Here is a 24,451-nt window from a genome sequence, read left to right on the forward strand (position 1 = left end):
ATCTCTTATAAAAATAAGATTTCTTCAATGTACTTGTCTGTGTGTTTCCCCTTAAAGAATACTAGTAAAATTTAGTAAAGAATACATGTGCAAAAACACCCCCAAAACCTAAGATGATAAAACTTTCTACTTACTAATACTTATATCAAATACATATAAATATTATTAAATATAAGTTAACAATCATTGACATGTATAAATAGAGTATTAAATTAGACCCAGCAAAGCTGAATGAATTAATGCTAAATATATCTTTCTAAAAGGGCAGCTGGTCATCTATGACCCTATGATGTTTAATTTTACATACCCCAATTGCTTGGGTACTTTTTTCCTTGGCTTCTTCTCCTTTTCCCCCTCCTCTTTCCGCTTCCGCTTCTTCATTTCAATGTCATCTTCTTTTATTTTGGGAATCTGCAAATGATAGAAGAATGTATCACTTATCTGAGTATCAATGCTTTACTCTTTTGATGGTATCAATATAGCATCCAGGGTAGTTTTCTCTCAAGGTTCAGTGTACATTACAAGTGCTTGTAATAAATGCAGATTCTTGGGGTATACGAGCACTGTGTGGTTTTTAACAAACATTCTGGTCATTCTGGTACAAGTAAGTCCTTTGATCACACTTCAAGAAACACTTAACTAGAGGCGCCTGGGTGGCTCAGTGGGTTAAAGCCTTTGCCTTCAGCTCAGATCATGATCCCAGGGTCCCGGGATGGAGCCCCACATCGGGCTCTCTGCTTGGCAGGGAGCCTGCTTCTCATCTCTCTCTGCCTGCCTCTCTGCCTACTTGTGATCTCTGTCAAATAAATAAATAAAATCTTTATAAACAAACAAACAAAAAAACACTTAACTGAGGACACTCTTCATTTCCTGTAACAAGGTATACATTCCATACAATTAGCTTTATAAAAGACATCTTAGAAAAGGTAATAGCTCTTCACCATTTCTTTTCTTCCTTTTTTTTTTTGTTTTCGCTTTTCATCATTTCTATACCAAGTCTTAACTTATCCTAGAAACTTACTCTTATCCCCCAAACAGCAGATTATAAGACCACATATGGAGAGAGAAGTTTTAAAAGAATACAATTCTCCTTTGATGTAATTATCAATTTCCCCTTAACTACATAATTTTACCTTAAAGCATGTAAATAACTACAGATTCATTAAACAATGGTTAGCATTTGATTTTTCCTTATATTCACAAGTAAATAAAAAAGTACACCCTATTAACTGAACACTCATTACTACTGCAATGCTGGATAAACTTACTTTGGGTGGCTTGTGCTTCTGGTTGTCTGTATTATCTTCTTCTTCAGTATCTGAAGCTTGGCGAAACTGCAGTGTGCCAGTGTTGATGTAAAAGCCTCCATATTTTGTTGTTAGAGAAGCAGGAACTAACTCGTCATACTGTATTTTAAAAAAAAAAGGTCTCAGATACATCCTATTATTTTTTTTTTTAAGATTTTATTTATTTATTTGACAGAGAGAGATCACAAGTAGATGGAGAGGCAGGCAGAGAGAGAGAGAGGGGGAAGCAGGCTTCCCGCTGAGCAGAGAGCCCGATGCGGGACTCGATCCCAGGACCCCAAGATCATGACCTGAGCTGAAGGCAGCGGCCTAACCCACTGAGCCACCCAGGCGCCCCAGATACATCCTATTATTAATTCTATAAATGTATCAAAGAATCAATCACTTGTCAGGACCTTCCTTACATCCTAACTACAAAACTGCATACAATGAGGATGTTGGTGGAATAAATTGAGAAAAAGTTAGTATCTGAGATAAAAATGAGCCTGGATTACTCAGTATTTATAAATAATGGAAATTCTGGAATAACAGCACAAATTCTATCATCTGCTGAGAAAAATTTAAAGATCACTACTACTATTCTTAATGATAAATTATTCTTTTTTTGTTTTATAAATCTTTATTTATATATATATTTAAAAGATTTTATTTATTTATTTGAGAGAGATCACAAGTCGGCAGAGAGGCAGGCAGAGAGAGAGAGCAGAGAGCAGGCTCCCTGCTGAGCAGAGAGCCCAACGCGGGGCTTGATCCCAGAACCCTGAGATCATGACCTGAGCCGAAGGCAAAGGCTTTACCCACTGAGCCACCCAGGCACCCTACTTATGCATTTTTTAAGTGAGCTCTACACCCAAAATGGGGCTCAAACTCACAACCCAGAGATTAAGGGTCACATGCTCTATCTACCAGCCGAGCCAGCGAGGCACCCCAAGAACAAATGATTGTGATGAGAAATTAAATCAAGTTAAAACAGATGATTAAACATTCAGGCAAAGAATAAATTTCATTTCCCAACATATCAGTATATAATTTTATTCATAAGAAGATTATAAAGAATAACAAAGTTACTTCTTGTGTCTTAGCTCTAAGCTATTAGGTAGAAATTTTAAAAACAAAAACAGCAGAGTATGTGTTTAAAAAAGGAGAAAACTAACTGCCCAGTTCATTAAGCATACATATAAAGAGCCAGGTACTTGGCTTGAGCAAGAGATGAAAATTACCTAAACTAGACTGAAGGTCTGACCTAAAATATCACTTAAGCTGATGTCCTCTAAGCTTGGATTTTAAAGTTTATCACTTCTCACCTGATGAAAATGGACAAAAGCAAACATTAAATGAAGGTCAATCTTCACCAAATAATGGGGTCCTAGGTGGTTGAGAAAAAAGGAACTACTTATCTAACAGAGCTACATACCTGCTACCCCAAAACTCTACTTACAGGCTCTTCATATTTAGTATTTTTAAGAAAGTCAGATTTTTAAGGAGAATCCTTTGCCATGGACAAGGAATATACAGCATGTACTAGTTACTCTAAGAATCCTAAGGCTAAGTACAAAAATTTTGCTTTTAACTTGTATCCTTTTCAATTAAATAGTGAATAGAAAAAGAAAGAATTTCCAGTTTAATCACATTGAATCAAAGAGAAATGAAGCAGGGGGGAAAAAAGGAATGAATTGCTTTCTTATTGCTTCATTTGATGGGCTACTATAAAGATCTATGGGTAAAACCTTCAGAAAGAGTCCAGTACTATCTGTAAGCAAAAAAGGGATGTGAAGAGTAGAGAATGAAAAGTGAAATGACTCTGTAGTAATTATTTTCTGGAAATGTGTAATTGCGACAAACACATCTGTACTTTTCGTTTACACTGCTTTATAATTTATAATGCTTCTTCATATAAATTATTTCACTTGGTCCTCCTAATACCTTTGAGGCAAAAAAAGACAAGTATTATTCCCATTTTATAAGTGAAAACCAAATTTAGAGGTTAAGAACCTTGCCAGAATAATTTTTTAAAGCTTATAGTAGAGACTCTGGCTGTATTTCAAACTATCCACTATATCAAGCAGCTTTTCTGACAGGAAACACATTCATCACTACATTAAAGGGCAACATGGTGTTGTCCATATCTGTATGCTGCAGTGTTTTACTAAGCTTCCCCTATCGGAACACTCTTCAGGAGAACAAGCTCTTTATGCATATTTAATTTAGCCCTTTAAGTAGAATGCGTTAAGAGGCAATGGAATACTGAACTTGAAAATCAGAAGGCCTGGATTTAGATCCTTTGGCAATGAACGGCAATTGTGACCCAGAGGAAATCATTTAACATTAATACTTTGGGGTTGAGTAACAGTGACAACATTACTTACTTCAGAAAGTTCTAGTGAAATTTAAAAGAAACAACCTAAATAAAAGTGTTATTCATGCCTGGTATTATAATTTATTAAATAATAAAGAAAAACATTTTCTTTCAGTCTTTAGAGAATCTGGCAATATCTGTAAGACTAAAAATAATCTTCAAAAAAATTTATTTTCAGGTATTTATAGCAGTAAGTAGTGCATGATTCTGACAATTAATTAGAACCAGATTATTTAACTCTCTATCAAATAATGACAAACAGTGAAAGCTTACTGGTAATACAATCAATGAAAAGAACAAAAAAATCATTTGGTTGGATTATAATTGTCTGTCTGAATTATCTCATAAAAAGAACCCAATAATCTGTTAAAGATAACAATACAAAATTATTTGGCAAGTCAATAAACAGGCTGTATTCTAATTCAATTTCCTCTTACAAAACAGGAAACTATCTCGTCCTCTAAATGTCAACAATTAATTCTAAAATTTTTAAACAACTTATACCTACAAACTTTGTCCTTATTTATTAAAGCAGTAGCTTTCAAATTCTCTTCACCACCACCCAAGAGGAAAATACACATCAAAACCCAGTGCATGCACACGCACACACATTAAAAACCTCACATAATCTACTATGATTTGCTATGATAGCTCCTATTCTAGTCTACTTCATTTTCATTAAAAATACTGGCCACACTCTCTATAAATTGATACATAATCCAATTATGGGTTGCAAAAATCAGTCTGAAAAAACACTTTATTCAAATATTCCGACCATAGCAGAGAAAATTGGGTAATGTTAAAAGATCTGCTTAGAAATCTTTAGAAACCTAGTCAGGTCTAGAATCTAGGAATTTTGACTTGTGTTTCATATCAAGGTCAAAACTCTTAAAAACATTCCATCCTTCAACCTACAAAAAGGTTTGTCAACTTTTCTGGTAACAAGACTTCTCAACCCCAAAGAGCATTGTCAGTATTTTACTCCTATAGACCAGGCTGTCTGGTATGGTAAACCAGTTTATGTCAGGACACTAAAGTAACTCATGAATATGATAGGGTACCCATGATGTCTCCTGCTGGAAGTTCTACCTATCACTTTCCTACTACTGAATGCCTTGTATTCATCTGTATAACCAAGCAGTGTAGTCACAGGAAAAAGAAATACTAATTTGTGGATAGTACTATAATGCTTACCCTGGTGTCACTTTCTGTATATTCTAAGAAATCACTGTACAATGCAGAGGATACCATAAGTCCAGGATTTAGATTATTCTAGTGCATTGAGAAGAATGTAAGAACATATACCTTATCTACTCCCAAACACAGTACGTCTACTTTCACTTGCTATGTGATCAATGGACTGCTACAGTCCTTAAATGCTTTCCTAAATTCCTCTTCATTTTGTAAGAGAAAGAGGACTCCAGGGGAAAAGCTGTAGGGCTTGATCAAAACAGACAGCAATAAAGGCTGGCATTCAATCAGCACCAGTGCAGAAAGGGCTGGCAGCAGCAACAAAATTGAAGTACATTTTAAAAATGTCTGCCAGATTAACTTCAACCTAGTAGCTCCAATCTTCAAGTTCATGTGGTTCTTATCTAAAAGCCATTTGAAAATACACCTGCCCCCCGCAAAAGAAAGAAAATACACCTGCCCAAGTTTGGGAATATCAATAAAAATTCAAGATGTAAATACCCTCGATCAATAAATCTCACTGCTAGAAATTTATCCTATACGTATATTTGCACTCTATAATTAATCTTACATATTTACTCAAGTACACAAAGATAAACATACACAGATGCTCAACTGTTTGTAAGCACATAAAAGTGAAAACAATTCAGATGTACATCAACAAAGGACTGGTTAGTAAAAACAAATACTGAACTATTTTAGTAACTTTATCCTTGACTTCTACCCCAAACAAAGAATTGCTGCTATATTAAAGATACATTACTCACAGCCTCTGAGTTATCAATAAATGGATCTGTCTCATCATAGCCAAAGCCTATATCAATTAAATCTTGAAGCCGATCCTTCCGATGTTTACGGGGTTTCCCACCCTGCAAAAAACAGATATGTCAGACTGATATCAGTATTCATGCTGTTTCCATAAATTTAAAAAAATAACTGTCGGAAGAATTCCAAATAATTTCTATAGATAATCCCCCTCTCCAAGAGGTTGAATTTAACCCCCCCACACACTCTGAATGTTAAATTGTGCTTAGGGACTTGCTCTCAAAGAGTAGAGTATGAAAGGGAAGGGAAAAAGTAACTTTATAATGAAAAACCTGGCCAACATGACCTTGGCAAGGTAATCAAGTGCAACAACATCATGTAAGTCATGTTGATAGCGCTGTACCCTTGGTATGTTGCGATAAAAATGGCACCTTTGTGGTCTTCTCACAAAAGCCTACATGCCCAGGTAACCATGAGAAAATATCATACAAATTAACCATAAAAAAAAAAAACAACAGGCAGGGGTGCCTGGGTGGCTCAGTGGGTTAAAGCCTCTGCCTTTGGCTCAGGTCATGATCTCAGGGTCCTGGGATCGAGCCCCACACCGGGCTCTCTGCTCAGTGGGGAGCCTGCTTCCTCCTCTCTGCCTTTCTGCCTACTTGTGATCTCTGTTTGTCAAACAAATAAATAAAATCTTTAAAAAAAAAAAAAAACAGGCAAACTAAACTGAGGGACATTGCACAAATAACTGACCAGTATTCCTCAAAGCTTATAAGGATAATTAAAAACAAGGAGAAAGCTGATTAACTGTCACAGTCTAGGTGAATTCAAGGAGACATAAAAACTGAATGTGATACAGTATTCTGAAAGAGATTCAGTACCTAAAAAGAACATTAGGGCTAAACCAGTAAAATCTAAATAAAACATGGAGTTTAATTAATTGTAATATGGCAATGTTGTTTTGTTAGCTGTAACAAATCTACTATACAAACCTAAGATATCATGGGAGAGAGTGGGTAAGAAATATATGGGAAGTCTCTGTATTATCTTTGTAACTCTTCTGTACAAACTACTCATAAATTTTTTTAAACTCCCAGAATTATACACATTAAACATAAAAGAAAATGAAACATGAGTACATGTATATACACGAGTATATATATACTCATGAAACATGAGTACATGGTATACGTGAATAAGATCTGAAATCTAGTTAACTGTATTGTGCCAATGTCAATTTCCTATTCTTGGTTACAACAGCTATGTAAGATATTGGGAGAAACTGGGTGATTGGTACAAGGGGACCTCTCTGTATCATATGTGCAACTTCACGTGAGTCTATAATCTCTTTATTTTTTTTTAATTTTTTATTTTTTATAAACATATATTTTTATCCCCAGGGGTACAGGTCTGTGTCTATAATCTCTTTATTTTTTTTTTATTTTTTTATTTTTTTTTAAAGATTTTATTTATTAATTTGACAGAGAGAAATCACAAGTAGATGGAGAGGCAGCCAGAGAGAGAGAGAGAGAGAGAGGGAAGCAGGCTCCCTGCTGAGCAGAGAGCCCAATGCGGGACTCGATCCCAGGACCCTGAGATCATGACCTGAGCCGAAGGCAGCGGCTTAACCCACTGAGCCACCCAGGTGCCCCTATAATCTCTTTAAATAAAAGTATTTTAGGGGCGCTCGGCTGGCTTAGTCAGTAGAATGTGTGACTTAATCTCACGGTCATGGGTTCCAGATCCATACTGAGTGTAGAGTACTTAAATAAATAAATGAAAACTAAAAGAAATTTTTCTTTTTAAAAAGAAAAACAACAATTTAGGGTGTCTAGGTGGCTCGGTTGGTTACATGTCCAACTCCTGATCTTGGCTCAGGTGTTGATCTTACCATTGTGAGTTCAAACTCTCCACTGGGTTCCATGCTGGGCATGGAGCCTACTTAAAAAATAAATAAATAAGGGCGAATGGGTGGCTCAGTTGTTTAAAGTGTTTGACTCTTGCTTTTGGGTCAGGTCGTGATCTCACAGATCATGGAATTGAGCCCTGTGACAGGCTGCATGGTCGGTAGGGAGTGTGAGGATTCTCTCCCTCTGCGCTGGTCACCCCACTCTTTCTTTCTCTTTCTCTCAAATGAATAAGCAAACCTTTAAATAAATAAATATATAAAATAAAGTAAAACAACAACAAAACAAAAAGAGCCTGTTACGGTACATCCCATTATTCATGTCCCACTTTTTTTTAAAGATTTTATTTGAGAGATTGCAGGCAGGAGAGCACAAGCAGGGTGAGCAGCAAAGGGAGAGGGAGAAGCAGACTCCCGCTGAGTAGGGAGCCCCACATAGGACTTGATCCCAGGACCCTGGGATCACGAACTAAGCTGAAGGCAGACACTTAACGAACTGAGCCACCCAGGCACCCCTATTCATGTCATAGTTTAGAATTCTTTACAATATTTACAAAGAACGCATTTTATCTTAGGTATGAATGTTACACGTAGGCTAAAAGTTATATATAAGCTTGTTATAAGTAGTTTAAGTGAGCAGGACTATTATTGTGGCACTACTAAAACAAGTGCTTAGTTCTATCTTTAAGACTTAATGTAGATATTCAAATATACTCACTTGAATTTAACTATACTCTCTAAGCATCTCCTCCCTAACACCCCTTGACCCCTGACTTTTTTTTTTTTTTTTTAAATTAGCACAGTAGTGGGCCACAGGGAAGAAGATATTCAGAAAGAGAGAAAACAGTAGTAAGCTGTAAGGATTCTGTCTACCAACATATCACCACGGAACCAGAGTAAGTCCACCAGAAAGCATGGGATGAAAGATGTGAATCTCTTACTCAGTTTCAATTCTCAGTGTGTCTTTCTTCTAATGGTGAAAGATGGGTTAAGTTGTGTGCAACACGGCCCTTAAATAAAAAACTGCTCTGGGCATGTGGGTGGCTCAGTTGGTTAAGCGGCTGCCTTCAGCTCAGGTCATGATCCCAGGGTCCTGGGATCAAGCCCCACACTGGGCTCCCTGCTCAGAAGAGAGCGTTTTTCTCCCCCTCTCTCTGCCTGCCACTCTGCCTACTTGTGCTCTCTATCACTCTGCCAAATAAATAAATAAATAAATAAATCTTTTAAAAAAAGAAAAAGAACTGCTCTATCTTCTTTCCATGAAAAGAAATAATCTGCTTCAGTGTTTGATGGAAAAAATGGTTATGCTGGACCTGCTGAGAGATGTCACCAACATGGTAACCATCCCTTTCTCAATAATTTGTAAAAATATTTCAGACTACATGTTACATTTGTGTTACATACAGATGTTAAAAAACCTAACCCCCATAAGCTATGACTTCATCATATTCTTTCTGGGGGACAAAACAACACTAGATCATTACCACCAAGAAAGTCATTATGGTGTGAGATAAAGTAGTGGGTTCCCATGTTTTTGATTTTACAAGTCAGGTACATTTCAAGAACAATTCTGAAGACAGACACAGGGTGACAACCCTGGTTTCATTTTGCTAAGCAAGGTCATTAAAGACATAAGCTCACAACAATAATCCTTCTTAAGAAATACTAGTTGGCAACCTTAAACATATAGACACATATGTAATATATATACATATACACACATATACACAGCATGTGTGTGCCTATACGCAACACACATAATAAATTTTTCTTATTTTTCCCATTTGTCAGGTCTGCAAACTGGAACCCTTACAACTAGGTTATAGAACTACCGTTAGAATCAGAAATAAAAAAAAAAAAACAAAACAAGAAACCTTCCAACAAAACCCAAAATCAGAAGTCAGGGGACAGAAAGAGGTATTTCTAGGACAGGAGTTATTCTGTTGAGAAAAGTCACATACAAGCAATTAAGTACATGAGGGACTGTTTCACCCAAAAAACAGAGAGTGAGCTCTAAAAAGAATACAAAAACCCAAAGATGCATAAAAACTAATACAAAAATATCTTAGCACATGAAAAAATACAAAAACAAATGAAGAATACTAGCTCTGCCACATAGTAAATATATTTAAAGTTATGGGAGTTAGCAACATGAAAAAAGCCACATGTGATAAACCCACAGCTAACATCATCCTCAACAGGAAGAACGGAGAGCTTTTCCCCTATAATCAGCAACAAGACAAGGAAATTCACACTCACCACTTTTATTCAACATAGTACTGGAAGTCCTAGCCACAGCAGTTAAGACAAGAAAAAGGAATAAAAGGCATCCAAACTGGTAAGGAAGATGTAAAATTTTCACTATTGTAGATGACATGATACTATATATAGAAAGCTCTGAAGAAGGGGCACCTAGGTGGCTCAGTAGGTTAAGCCTCTGCCTTCGGCTAGGGTCATAATCTCAGGGTCCTGGGGTCAGGCCCTGCATCAGGCTCTCTGCTCAGAGGGGAGCCTGCTTCTCTGTCAAATAAATAAATAAAATCTTAAAAAAAAAAAAAAAAGAAAAGAAAAGAAAACCCTGAAGACTACCAAAAAACTATTAGAACTGATAAACAAATTCAGTCAGATCTCAGGAAATAAAATCAATTTACAGAAATCTACTGCATTTCCTTTTTTTGTTTCTTTTTTAAAAAAGATTTATTCATTTATTTGTGATAGAGAGAGAGTGAGGAAAAGGGCACAAATGGGGGGAGGGGCAGAGGGAGAGAATCTTCAAGCAGACTCCCCACTGAGCAAAGAGTCTGACAGGGGGCTTGATTTTGTGACCCATGAAATCCACTGGAGCTGAAACCAAGAGTTGGACACTAAACCAAGTAAGCCACCCAGGCACCCCAATTCATTGCATTTCTATACACTAAAAATGAAGCAGTATGAAGAGAAATTAAGAGAACAGTCTCATTTGCAATTGCACCAATAATAATAAAATACCAGGGAATAAACTTAACCAAGGAAGTGAAAGGCCTATACTCTGAAAACTATGAAACACTGATGAAAGAAATTGAAGATGATGCAAATGGAAAGATAAACAATGGACTGGAAGAACAAATACTGTTAGAAGATCTATACTACCCAAAACAATCTACAGATTTAATGTAAACCCTACCAAAACACCAACAGCATTTTTCACAGAACTAGAAAAAATAATTCTAAAATTTGTACAGAAGCCCAAAAAGACCCCAAAGCAAACTTGAAAAAGAAAAACAAAGCTGGTAGTATCACAGTCCCAGATCTCAAGTTATATTACAAAGCTGTGTACTGCTAGTGATCAAGACAGTATGGTATTGGCACAAAAACATACATATAGATCAATGGAACAGGATAGAAATCTCAGGAAAAAACCCCATTGTTATAAGGTCAATCGTCAACAAAGAAGGCAAGAATATACAGTGGGAAACAATCTCTTCAACAAACAGTGCTGGGAAAACTCGACAGCAATATGCAAAAGAATGAAACTGGACCAATTTCTTATACCACACACAAACACTCAAAATGGATTAGACAGTGTTGAGATGTAAAACCATAAACATCTTAGAAGAGAGCACAGGCAATATTCTCTCTGACATCAGCCACTGCAGCATTTTTCTAGATGTATCCCCTGACGCAAGAAAAACAAAAGCAAAAACAAACTATCGGGATTACAACCAAATGGAAAGCTTCTGCAAGGCCAAGGAAACAACCAACAAAACCAAAAGAAAACCTACTGAGTGGGAGAAGATATTTGCAATGACATACCCAATAAGGGGTTACTATCCAAAATGTATGAAGAACTCATAAACCCTGACACCAAAAAAACAAATAATCCAATTTAAAAATGGGCATAAGAAAAAAAAAAAAGGGATAAGACATGAACAGACATTTCTCCAATGAAGACATAGGGATGGCCAACAGACATGTGAAAAGATGCTCAACATCATGTATCTTCAGGGAAATGCAAATCAAAACCACAATGACGTATATCTCACACCCGTCAAAATGGCTAAAATAAAAAACATGAGAAACAACAAGTGTTGACAAGGGTGTGGAGAAAAAGGAACCCTTGTGCGCTGTTGGTGGGAATGTAAACTGCTACAGCCGCTCTGGAAAACAGTATGGAAGTTCCTCAAAATATTAATAATAGGATTACCATTTGATGCAGTAATTCCACTACTGGGTATTTACCCGAAGAACATGAAAACTGTAATTCAAAAAGATATATGCACCCCTATGTTTGATGCAGTATTATTTATAATAGCCAAATTATGGAAGCAGCCCAAGAGTCCATCAGTAGATGAATGGATAAAGATGTAGTGTATACGTACGTGTGTGTACACACACACACACACACACACACACACAGAGGGATATTATTCACCCATAAAAAAGCATGAAATCTTGCCATTTGTAACAACATGGATGGATCTAGAGAGCAAAATGTTAAGTGAAATAAGTCAGAGAAAGACGAAAACCATAAGATTTCACATGTATGTGAATTTAAGAAACAACAGAAATGAACAAAGGGGTAAAAAAAAAAAAGAGAGAGAGAGACAAACCAAAAAATAGACTTTTAACTATAGAAAACAAACAGATGGTTACCAGAGGAGAGTTGGGAGGGGTGTGAAATAGGTGAAGGGGGTTAAGAGTACACTTATCTTGATGAGCACTGAACAGTAAACAGAATTATTGAATCATTATATTGTATACCTGAAACTAATGTAACACTATATAGTTAACTATACTGGAATTAAAATTTAAAAATTAAATTAAAAATAAATTATGGGAGTTAAAATCATTATACCAAGAATATAAGAATAAACATAGATGCACAATAATGTTCAGAAACTTACCCTAGTATGTAAGAATTTAACATGAGAAAGGCAACATTACAACTCAGTGCAGAGTAATTAATAGATCAAATAAATGGAATTAAAGATATTTGTATCATCTAACAAATTATAAACTTTTTAAATTCTGGTAAATTGGAGAAGAAATAGGGCTGCTCAAGTACTGCTACTAACATTATACCAGAAACTCTTCTGGAAAGCAATCTGAAAGAATCTGCCAAGAATTCTGCCATACTCTCACATGTTCTTCTTTTGCTTCTTTATTTTCCAAACTTCTTATGAAGTACTAATGTCATAATGGAAATATACTAAAATAATTTTTAAAACCTTTTACCTTATTTGACCTGATTAATTCTATGTAAGCTTATTTTGAACCACTACTTAGATCCAACAATATTTGTTAAGAACTTATGCTACAGAAAGTCGTATGTTGGGGTGCCTGGCTAGCTTAGCCAGAAGAGTATATGGCTCTTGATCTTGGGGCCACGAGTTTGAGCATCATGCTGAGTGTAGAGATTACTTAAATAACTAAAATTAAAAGAAAAAAAGTAATATATTAAATATCAGAAAGTATTTAAATTTAAGATAAAAAGATGTAGGGAAGCAAACTGTAAGAGACTCTTAATGACAGAGAAACTGCAGGTTGATGGAGGGAGGTGGGTAGGAAGTGGGCTAAAGGGTGATGGGCATTAAGGAGGGAACTGGTGATGAGCACTGGGTATTGTATGTAAATGATGAATTACTACATTCTACTGCTGAAATCAATATTACTCTGTATGTTAACTAATGAGAATTCAAATTTGAAAAATAAAAATAAAATATAATATATCGATAGAAAAAAGAATTGAAATTTAAGTATGAAATTCCCATCCTGAAGAAACTTAAAATAAGACAACCTAATCAACAAATTAACTAAGTGCCTACCAAGTGCCACTCTTCATGGATTTTATATTATTGCAGACAGGAAAAAGATTAAACAAATAATTACAGTAATGATAAATTGTAGAAAGGAAAATATAGCTAGTACTAGATCTTTTTAACAGAGGACTTAACCAAGGCTTTCCTGAGATGCTGATGCCCAGATAAAGATGAACGGAAGTAATCACTTGAGGAAGCCACTGAAAGGATTAGAACAGCGAAGTAACCTGACAAGGTCTGTGCTTGACAAAATGAATCCCACTGTTGTGGTGGGGAATGAACACAGACAGGAAGGAAATCAGTAAGGCAGGGAAAAGATTCAAGAGATTTGCAAGAAAGTCCTAAGTTACAGGGGGATTAAAAGTATACTTAAGTACCAGTGATGACGATGATGATGATGCTGCCAGCTACTACTCATCAAGTGCTAACTTTGCATTAGCACCTATTTTTTTTTAAGATTTTATTTATTTATTTATTTGAGAGAGGGAGAGAGAGAGAGAAAGAGAAAGAAAGAATGCAGGGAGAGGGGAGAAGGAGGCTCCCTGCTGAGCCAGGAGCCCAACCGGGGCTTGATCCCAGGACTCTGTGATCATGATCTGAGCTGAAGGCAAATGCTTAACCAACTGAGCCACCTACGTGCCCCGCATTAGCACCTATTCTAAGTGTAACTACCTATTATTTCATATTTGGCAAATGGGAAAAGCTAAAGCGTGGAAAGGGCAAATAACCTAAGACCATAGGGACAGTAACTGAGCCAATCTTCAAGCTCATGACTATCTGACTTCAAAGTGTCATTCTATTAAAAGTTCTACAAAAGAAGGGTATTTGGGTGGTTCTGTCGGCTGAGTGTCAGACTCTTGATGTTGACTCAAGTCATGATCTCAGGGTGGTGGGATTGAGCTCCCCAAGCAGGGAGCTCTGCAGTCAATGGGGAGTCTGCTTGAGATTCTCCCTGTGTTCCTCACCCCTACTCGTACTTGTTCTCTCTAAATCAATCTTTTTTTTTTTTTTTTTTTAAGTTCTATAAGAGAAGTTATAGCACCTCTGGGGTCATTTTCCCACTTGGAGACACCTGAACTCAATACCAAAAACTGAAACTGGTGTCCCCACTATAAGTCACCTCCAAATTAGCTTCTCCCACTTGACATTCCGACTTTATTCATCCTATTTTTCTGCCTTACTACTCCACTATTAGCTAAAATTTAAAAAGACTGATGATACCAAATGTTAACAAGGATGTAGAGCTAATAAGCTCTCCTACATGGCTGGTGCAAAATGGAAATAGCCATTCTGGAAAACAGTTTGGCAGTTTCTTAAAAGTTAAACATACACTTCCCATATGACCTAACAATTCCACTCTTATTATTTAGTCAAGAAAAATGACAACATATGTTCACACAAAGACCTGTATGCTTATGTTCAGAGCACCTTTATTCATAGCACCCAAGAACTAGAAACAACCCAATATCCATCATCCAGTGAACAGATAAACTGTGCCACATCCATTTAAAAGGATTACTACGCAGCAATACAAGGGAAGGAACTGCTGGTAACATGCAACACAAGGCTGGATTCATGCTAAGTGTAAGGGGCCAGGCACAAATGACTTTAAGATTCACATTTTTAGAAAACTCTGGAAACAGCAAAACGAAAACAAAAACCTATACAGACACAAAGGAGATCTAAGATTGCCAGGGACCAGGGGTAAAGGGAGAGAACTATTTGTAGAGAGGCAAAAGGGAACTTTATGGGAAGATGAAATCGTACTACATGTTTCTAGTCGTGGTTATACGACTGTCATTTGTCAAAATCCATAAAACTGTACAATTAAAATGAATTAATTGTATGTACTTAAATTATCTTCCATAGTTCTGATTTTTAGAACCCCTCAAAATGATTTCTACTTCAACTCTCTCCCCACAAACCTTTGTTCACGTAAACATTCACATCTAAAACTTCCTTTCCATTCCATCTGTCATTGCTATGTCAGCCATTGTTTTTCACTTAAATGCAATGAATGCCTTAATCAGCCTCTCTTCCTTCATTTATCCTAACTTATCCTGCATAATATAATCATAAAATACCAGTTCCTATCATTCCCCTGCTCAAAATGCTTCAGAAGCATCTCAACTAGAAAATAAATCCAAAACACTTAATATGGCATTAATTAAATGCCTTCTACATATTGATTTAAACTACCTTTCCAACTTTTTCTTACAATTTTCCAACTTGAACACTTTGATCCATTCAATCTCTCCGTCCATTCTCCTCCTAAACACACTTACGCTTATCTTTCCTCTGCCTTCCCCTTACTGTGAATAATTTCTTACTCCTCTTTGAATTCTCCCACCTTTCCTAGCTAGTAAGTTTTAAACCTTTTCTCCTTGATGCTTTCTACTTAAAATCAAAATGATCTTTTTCTGCTCTCCTAACATATTTTTTTTTCTAGGCATAACTAGCTGCCTGTAAGACTTACCTAGGGAAAACTAAAATGCAAACAGGTTCTCTTGGAATGGGCACAATCACACATACGCAGAAGTACAAATAACTTAATGCAAAACTAAAGAGATTCAGGAACATTTAAGTCTAGTCAAGGTGATCAGCAGTTACCACTGGAAAGTGTAGCTGCTATTAACAGTTATGAGTCCATAATCTAGTATATGCAATGAAATGGCTAATTGAGTAAATGTGAATCAATGATAGTAAACAAAATGGCTAAAGCTTCACTTAATAGTAACAGTATTACTCTCAATAATAATTCTTTCAAAAAAGGATCTTACAGGTCTAAGATCTTTACCAAGCATCCTATCAATTATAGCATCATAACAATAATGAAGGTATAAATTACATATACTATGACACATGCATTCAACGTTAATAGCCATTTAAAAATAAGGCGGAAGAGGAATATTCAATAATACAGAAGGCAACAAAAGCAGATTACCAAATGCTATGTACAGTTAGCCTAGACACAGAAAAGGTAATATTCAATAAGCATTTGACAGGGTTCAACTTAACTGGTAATTGTGGAGATGATATTAAAATAGTAAGATCTTGCTTTTTTAATTCTCATACAAACAGAAGGATCTCATTTATGAGAAACACAACATAGCAATATGTGCCTATAGATGTATATAAAATGCTCAATGAATTCTAACAAGCAGATCACATGGTTATTACCAATAGGGAAGGGGATACAATTGGAGGCAGTGGTAAAGGAAGATTTTGTCTTAATATGTATTATTTGGATTTTTTTCCCCTTTGGTTCAGGAACTGGAAACCTCCTAGACAAACTGTAAAAGAGCTGTAACACTTTGAATTCATTTTAAATAACAGGAATGTATCCATGTATTACTGGGATGTTTAAAAATAATTTTTTTAAGTTCTAGAGAGCACATCTGTAAGCATACAATCATTTTTTTTTTTTAAGATTTTATTTATTTGAAAGACAGAGATCACAAGTAGGCAGAGAGACAGGCAGAGGGAGAGGAAGGGAAGCAGGCTCCCTGCTGAGCAGAGAGCCCGATGCAGGACTTGATCCCAGGACCCTGGGATCATGACCCAAGCCGAAGGCAGAGGCTTTAACCCACTGAGCCACCCAGGCACCCCAGCATACAATCATTTTTAAAAACCCTGAAAGGATATACATCCAACCATTAATAGTGGTTAATGGCTGGCAATGGGATTACAGATTAGGTGATTTTTATTTCCTTCCATTTATCTGTATTTATATATTCTTTTATATTGAACAAAATCTTTGAAATATGTAAATCCTTACATAAATCTATCTCTAGGAAAATAAACTCCAACAGTGATTATTATCTCTGAGGACAGAACTGGTTAGCTGGGAGTTGGGAACAGGAGGGAGATTTACTTCACATCATATTCCCTCTGTACCTTTTGAGTTGTTGTTAAGTACATATCACCTATTCAAGGGTTTTATTTTCTTAGGTCTGGATCACCAAATGTTCAATACCATTCGGGTTTTTACTCCCAAATAGGTTACGCTTCCTAGACCCATGTTGGGGATTTACTAGTCCCTACTCCAAATTAGGTTCTGCTTCCTAGTCCAATGGTGGGGGAAAAAGGTTTGGACAAGCTGTACTTGACACACTCATTCCTGAGTAGCTCGTTCTTAATTTCCTCCCCAAGAGCCAGGGTTAAATAGCCTTTCCTCTACCTATCAATGGCTTTCTGCCAAAGCATTTACTGTCAGGCACATTACAGTCCCTTCCTTCATCAGAGAGGCCAGCAGAGTAGAGTTTTCTGGCCTCAATTTACTTCTCCTCATCTCCTGGCCATCTTGAAAACACTTCTGCCTTGGCTTGCTCTTTTTGCCGCACCTCCTTTTTTCTATTCTCCACTCTCTAGCTCCCCAATTATGCTCAAGTCCAGTGATATGCAAATGGTATGAACTGGAACCAGACGCTGGAGAGTTGCCCAAAAGACTATTCACAAATATTAAAATTTCACCTAAAGGAACTCAAGATGGACTGGCAAAGGATCGTATTATAGTGTCCTCCCCACTAGGCCTGTTTTGGACTGGTCTCTTTTCCAGCAGCCTTAGCAAGGAGACTGCCTGCAGTAGAATCACAGTCTTTTTTTTTTTTTTTTTTTTTTAAAGATTTTATTTATTTATTCGACAGAGAGAAATCACAAGCAGGCAGAGAGGCAGGCAGAGAGAGAGAGGAGGAAGCAGGCTCCCCGCCGAGCAGAGAGCCCGATGCGGGACTTGATCCCAGGACCCCGAGATCATGACCTGAGCAGAAGGCAGCGGCCTAACCACTGAGCCACCCAGGCGCCCAGAATCACAGTCTTAACTTGATAAATTCCCTGGACCAATGCAGTTGTTGATGTTCCACAGTTTACATGATAAATGCCTCTGATAAAAACACAAAGCTTATTTTCCAAATTAAAAAAGAAAACCTTGAGTTTTGCTACACCTAAAACAACCCCCTTTAAATCTATTCCCCTAGGGTACTGGTTTACTATGACTCAAAAGAAAATGACTTACTGACTCATTAGTACCTGTTTAACCTGATAATCAGTGTTTCAAGCCAATGCTGCCTGATTGCACTATAACACTAGCTGGAAAACAAACAAGGGGCACCTTAGTGGTTCAATCAGTCGGACATCCGACTCTTGATTTAGGCTCAGGTCAAGATTTCATGGGTTGTTAGACTGAGCCCCATGCTCATTGGAGTCCACTTGAATATTCTTTCCTTTTCCCCACTCACTGCTCTCTCTCTCTCTAAAATAAATAAATAATCTAGAAAGGAAGAAAAGAGAGAAGGAGAGAAAGAAAAACAAGATGTTCCTAGTATAGGACACCCCCTCCCCCAGCAGATGCCTCCAGGTAATAAGAAACCTAACTAATAAGCAATGTTCATTGATCACCTATGGAAGACAGGGGAAACATGATACTGAATGCTAAGACTCCAGTCCTATAACTGAGAAGAAAACATCTCCTGGTCATCAAGATTCCTTATTTGTCCCAGCCCAGTGACAACCTTATCCTCCACTTCCGTTGATTTCCTTAACCTACCGATGGAAAAGAGGACAAATTTAAGTCAGTGAAAAGAGCGCCAAGAGCTGACTTAACAGCACAGATAAAGAATAAACAGATTTCTTTAATCACCCGTTAGGATACAGGGCCTTCCTTCCAAATACTCTAAAACTGCTGATTCTCGATTGTTCCTAATGGATTTAAGGAAGTTGAAGAGAATTTATTCAACTCAAAGAGGGCAAGGAACTGAAAGGGCATGTCATGGCAAGCGATTACAACTGATAACTGCAAAAGAGAAAGCTATTACTTAAGAATTTTCCCCTGTACTGTATTTAAGAACCCCCTAACCTCAGTTTGTTTGAAAAGGTCATGATGTTTTTGCTGAATGTGTAGTATCACTCTATATATAGTAATGTAGTTGCCCTATAAAAGCTAAGTACACTGGTACTTGTGCTTCATTAAGTAGAATTTACTTTGTGGGGGTGTTAACAACTATTTATCCAACCTGTTTTACTCGAAGTCCTACCATGTTGATCTTTATGGACCAGACCTAACGTAAGGCCAAAACATACAGAGGAAAACCAGCCAAGGAAGTTCCCAAGGAAGCACTAACCCCTCACCAACTGTAGATGATCATCTAATATAAATAACCAGAGAATTCTTAAACCTCCCAGGAAGATCGCATAAATGTTTTCTCACATCCACTTGTGTCAGTCTCATATTTGAGGACACTTTTTAAACAACCCAGAATTATTTCAAGTGTAAAAGCATATTTCCTTTCCACTCAATTGAGTAGTATTTACTTTGAAGAAGTCACTCATTGGAAATTATCAGTTATTCCAAATATTGCTATTTTCTTATTGCAATATTATTTATAATGACCAAATTATGGAAGAAACCCAAGTGTCCATCAGTAGATGAATGAATAAAGATGATGTGGTGTATGTACACACACACACACACACACACACACACACAGAGGAATATTACTTAGCCATAAAAAAAGAATGAAATCTTGCCATTTGGGACAACATGGATGGATCTAGAGGACATAAAGTCAGTTAGAGAAAGACAAATACTGTATGATTTCACTATATGTGCAATTTAAGAAACAAAAGAAATGAACAAAGGAAAAAAGAGGCAAACCAAGAGATTCTTAAGCATAAAGGAACAAACTAATGATTACCAGAGCAGAGGTGGGGGTGGAGGGAAGATGGGTGAAACAGGTGAAGGGGATTAAGAGCATACTTATCAAAATGAGCACCTAGTAAAGTACAGAATTGTTGAATCACATTTTGTGCATCTGAAACTAACATAACACTGTCTGTTAATTATACTGGAAATAAAATCAAATTTAAAAATATTGCCATTCTTTAAAACATTATCAGGACAAAAATCAATTTTAAAAGCCGAAAAACAAGAAAATCGACGTTTTATAAATATACTTTGTTTCTGATTTAAAACAGTAATAACTCCATTTGAACTGCTTTATTTAGAAGACTGCTCAGAATTACTTTATACCATCAAATATACCTTTTACCCTCTCTTTTTAAATAAATATGAAGCTATTAGGGCTCTAAGAGTTTAAAATCACATAGAATTAAGCATTAAATGTGGTATTCAAAGTCTATATGGTAAAGTAAGTGAATTTTAAAGTCATAATATGATTTCAGAAATGCTAATAAATGCTTGGCAGAACACATGTCTTCCTATACCATAGGTCATTCAGATTCAAACAGTCTTAGCTGAGCCACTGCTAGGCACCAGATACTACGCTAAGCACTTTCATTGAGATTACTGAATTTAAATCCAATTCCAGAATAGCATGAGGTTTCAAGATGGCTGGGCAACAGTGAGAAAAATCAGTAAAAAAAAAAATCTTCCACCCACCACAGGTTACCCTATGCCCTAGAAGGCTGAGAACAAGTGCGAACAGCTTTTGTTACACTGAGCTATGGTGTATACGGCTTCAGAAAAAGGGTACACAACCTAGAAATCACCTAAAAACTGAGCTGAAAATTCAGGCTATCCAGGAAAGTAGAATATTTAGCCTAAACATTTGGAGCCTTAAAATTGCCAATGAGGAAAAGAACACAAGCTTCTACAAACTGTATCCTGCTTCCTTTCTACAGTAACCAACAAGAACAATTTGGAGCCTATGGAGAAGTGTCCAAAGTTGGACTTAGTTCTGTAATAAGATTTATGTACCCAAACCAATTTAGTATGCTCCAGGTAAAATTAAGTACCAAATAGTTACACTGCTCTTTTCCCAAGAAAAAATGTAGCAACTGATGGTGAACATGCACTGTCACATTACCTGAACAGTAACATAAGAGGAAACAAGGCATAGGCAATAAAAACAGGACAGGATAGAGGGGAGAAAAAAACAAAAACAAAAACAAAAAAACCCCATTCGATACAGGGTGTTATTTTTAATAATTTCTATTACTGCATTTCAACTACCAGGACTGTCTCAATCCTTCTCCCCCATGCAATTGCTGCAAGAGAAAGGACATGTCCTAAGCTCCACGGTTCTCCTTCCTTCTCCGCAAGTGGAGGCTGTTCCACTTCACACATCTCCTCTCCAGCACAAGCAATGGCTACACATACTTGAGACCACAAGAAGCCCATAAACTGGCCTCCCAGCCCTCTAACAAACCACTCAATTCATTGCTAACATCACTTATAGACCCAGGCTCCCCTCACTGCACCGTATCTGTCCCCGTATCTGGAAACCCCCAATGGAGTTTAACTTGCTCAGTTCTCTGAAACTTCCTGAAAATGCATTCTTCTCCACATTGGAAATGGCATGCCCTCCCACTTGTACCAACCACCCTGCTCACAGAAGAGAACGGCACAGGGAGGAGTCAAGATGACGGAGAAGTAGCAGGCTGAGACTACATCAGGTAGCAGGAGATCAGCTAGATAGCTTATCAAACCATTGCAAACACCTACAAATTCAACGGGAGATCAAAGAGAAGAAGAACAGCAATTCTAGAAACAGAAAATTGACCACTTTCTGAAAGGTAGGACTGGCGGAGAAGTGAATCCAAAGCGAGGGGAAGATAGACCACAGGGGGAGGGGCCGGCTCCCAACAAACGGCAGAGCAATGGAGCACAAAATCCAGACTTTCAAAAGTCTGCTCCACTGAGGGACATCGCTCCAGAGGCTAAACAGAGGTGAAGCCCACGTGGGGCGAGCGTGGCCCTAGGTCCCGCAGGGTCACAGAAAGATTGGGGGTGTCTGAGTGTCGCAGGGGTCGCAAGTATTAGAGTGGGGAAGCCGGCTACAGAAACAGAGCCGAGAAGTAAGCTCTCAGCTCGGGGTTACCTTGAACCAGTCGCAGGCTGGGTGAGCTCAGAGTGCGGCTAGAAGCCAGGGAGACGGGAGTGATTGGGCTCTTTTCTCTGAGGGTGCACTGAGGAGTGGGGACCCGAGCTCTCGGCCCCTCTAGGCCAGAGAATGGGAAGCAGCCATTTTCATTCCCGTCCTCCTGAACTCTACAGAAAGTGTTCAGGGAACAAAAGCTCCCGAAAGCGAACACAAGCAGATTAATTAGCCAGGCCCCTGGTAAGGGCGGTGCAATTCCGCCTGGCGCAAAGACACTTGAGAATCACTACAACAGGTCCCTCCCCCAGAAGATCAACAAGAAATCCACCCAAGATAAAGTTCACCTACCAAGGAGAGCAGCAGAATTCCAATGGAGGAGAAAACAAAGCACAGAACTCCTGGCTTTCTCCCCATGATTCTTTAGTCTTGTGGTTAATTTAATTATTTTAATTTTTTTTCTTCTGCTTAATTTTTTAAAACTTATACCCTTTTCTTTTTTAACGTTTTTAAACTAATTTATCTAATATGTATATATTTTTTTCTTTTTTATATTTTTTTATCTGTTTCCTTTTTAAAATTTTTTTTTCTCCCCCTGAACTTCTTTTTATCCCCTTTCTCCCTCCCACGATTTGGGGTCTCTTCTGATTTGGTTAAAGCGCATTTTCCTGGGGTCTTTGCCATCCTTTCAGTATTTTATTTGCACCGTCATATATTCTTATCTGGACAAAATGACGAGGCAGAAAAACTCACCACAAAAATAATAACAAGAGGCAGTACCAAAGGCTAGGGACCTAATCAATACAGACATTGGTAATATGTCAGATATGGAGTTCAGAATGATGATTCTCAAGGTTCTAGCAGGGCTTGAAAAAGGCATGGAAGATATTAGAGAAACCCTCTCTGGAGAGTTAAAAGCCCTTTCTGGAGGAATAAAAGAACTAAAATCTAACCAAGTTGAAACAAGAAAGTTATTAATGAGGTGCAATAAAATATGGAGGCTCTTACTGCTAGGATAAATGAGGCAGAAGAAAGAATTAGTGATATAGAAGACCAAATGACAGAGAATAAAGAAGCTGAGCAAAAGAGGGACAAACAGCTACTGGACCAAGAGGGGAGAATTCGAGAGATAAGTGACACCATAAGACGAAACAACATTAGAATAATTGGGATTCTAGAAGAACAAGAAAGAGGGGAGCAGAAGGTATATTGGAAAGAATTATTGGAGAGAATTTCCCTAATATGGCAAAGGGAACAAGCATCAAAATCCAGAGGTGCAGAGAACCCCCCTCAAAATCAACAAGAATAGGTCCACACTCTGTCACCTAATAGTAAAATTTACAAGTCTTAGCAACAAAGAGAAAATCCTGAAAGCAGCCTGGGAAAAGAAGTCTGTAACATACAATGGTAAAAATATTAGATTGGCAGCGGACTTATCCACAGAGACCTGGCAGGCCAGAAAGAACTGGCAAGATACATTCAGAGCACTAAACGAGAAAAACATGCAGCCAAGAATACTATATCCAACTGGGCTATCACTATCATTGAAAATAGAAGGAGAGATAAAAAGCTTCCAGGACAAACAAAAACTGAAAGAATTTGCAAACACCAAACCAGCTCTACAGGAAATATTGGAAGGGGTCCTCTAAGCAAAGAGAGAGCCTGAAAGTAGTAGATCAGAAAGGAACAGAGACAATATACAGTAACATTCACCTTACAGGCAATACAATGGCACTAAATTCCTATCTCTCAATAGTTACCCTGAATGTTAATGGGCTAAAGGCTCCAATCAAAAGACACAGGGTATCAGAATGGATAAAAAAACAAAACCCATCTATATGTTGCCTACAAGAAATTCATTTTAGACCCAAAGACACCTCCAGATTTAAAGTGAGGGAGTGGAAAACAATTTACCATGCTGATGGACATGAGAAGAAAGCTGGGGTGGTAATCCTTATACCAGATCAATTAGATTTTAAGCCAAAGACTATAATAAGAGATGAGGAAGGACACTATATCATATTCAAAGGGTCTGTCCAACAAGAAGATCTAACAATTTTAAATATCTATGCCCCTAACATGGGAGCAGACAACTATATAAACCAATTAATAACAAAATCAAAGAAATACATCGATAATAATACACTAATAGTCGGGGATTTTAACACTCCCCTCACTGAAATGGACAGATCATCCAAGCAAAAGATCAACAAGGAAATAAAGGCTTTAAATGACACACTGGACCAGATGAACATCACAGATATATTCAGAACATTTCATCCCAAAGCAACAGA

The 24,451-nt window shown here is 37.4% G+C and overlaps 1 protein-coding gene and 1 non-coding gene across 4 annotated transcripts in view; both read right to left on the reverse strand.

The window, feature by feature from the left end:
• Nucleotides 1-24,451, reverse strand: part of UBN2 (ubinuclein 2) — a 99,406-nt gene that overhangs the window by 59,644 nt on the left and 15,311 nt on the right. For all 3 annotated transcript variants that reach the window (XM_059396312.1, XM_059396311.1, XM_059396310.1), the window contains exons 3-5: nucleotides 5,622-5,723; nucleotides 1,269-1,406; nucleotides 308-411 (exon numbers count right to left, since the gene is read on the reverse strand). In XM_059396312.1, coding sequence (XP_059252295.1) covers nucleotides 308-411; nucleotides 1,269-1,406; nucleotides 5,622-5,723 — 344 coding nt within the window. The remainder of the gene's footprint in view (nucleotides 1-307; nucleotides 412-1,268; nucleotides 1,407-5,621; nucleotides 5,724-24,451) is intronic.
• Nucleotides 16,584-16,638, reverse strand: LOC132017060 (U7 small nuclear RNA). Its single transcript, XR_009404140.1, has one exon. It is a non-coding gene; the product is annotated as a U7 small nuclear RNA (small nuclear RNA).

Source organism: Mustela nigripes, chromosome 4 (genome assembly GCF_022355385.1).
Source record: "Mustela nigripes isolate SB6536 chromosome 4, MUSNIG.SB6536, whole genome shotgun sequence".
Classification (NCBI taxonomy): domain Eukaryota; kingdom Metazoa; phylum Chordata; class Mammalia; order Carnivora; family Mustelidae; genus Mustela; species Mustela nigripes.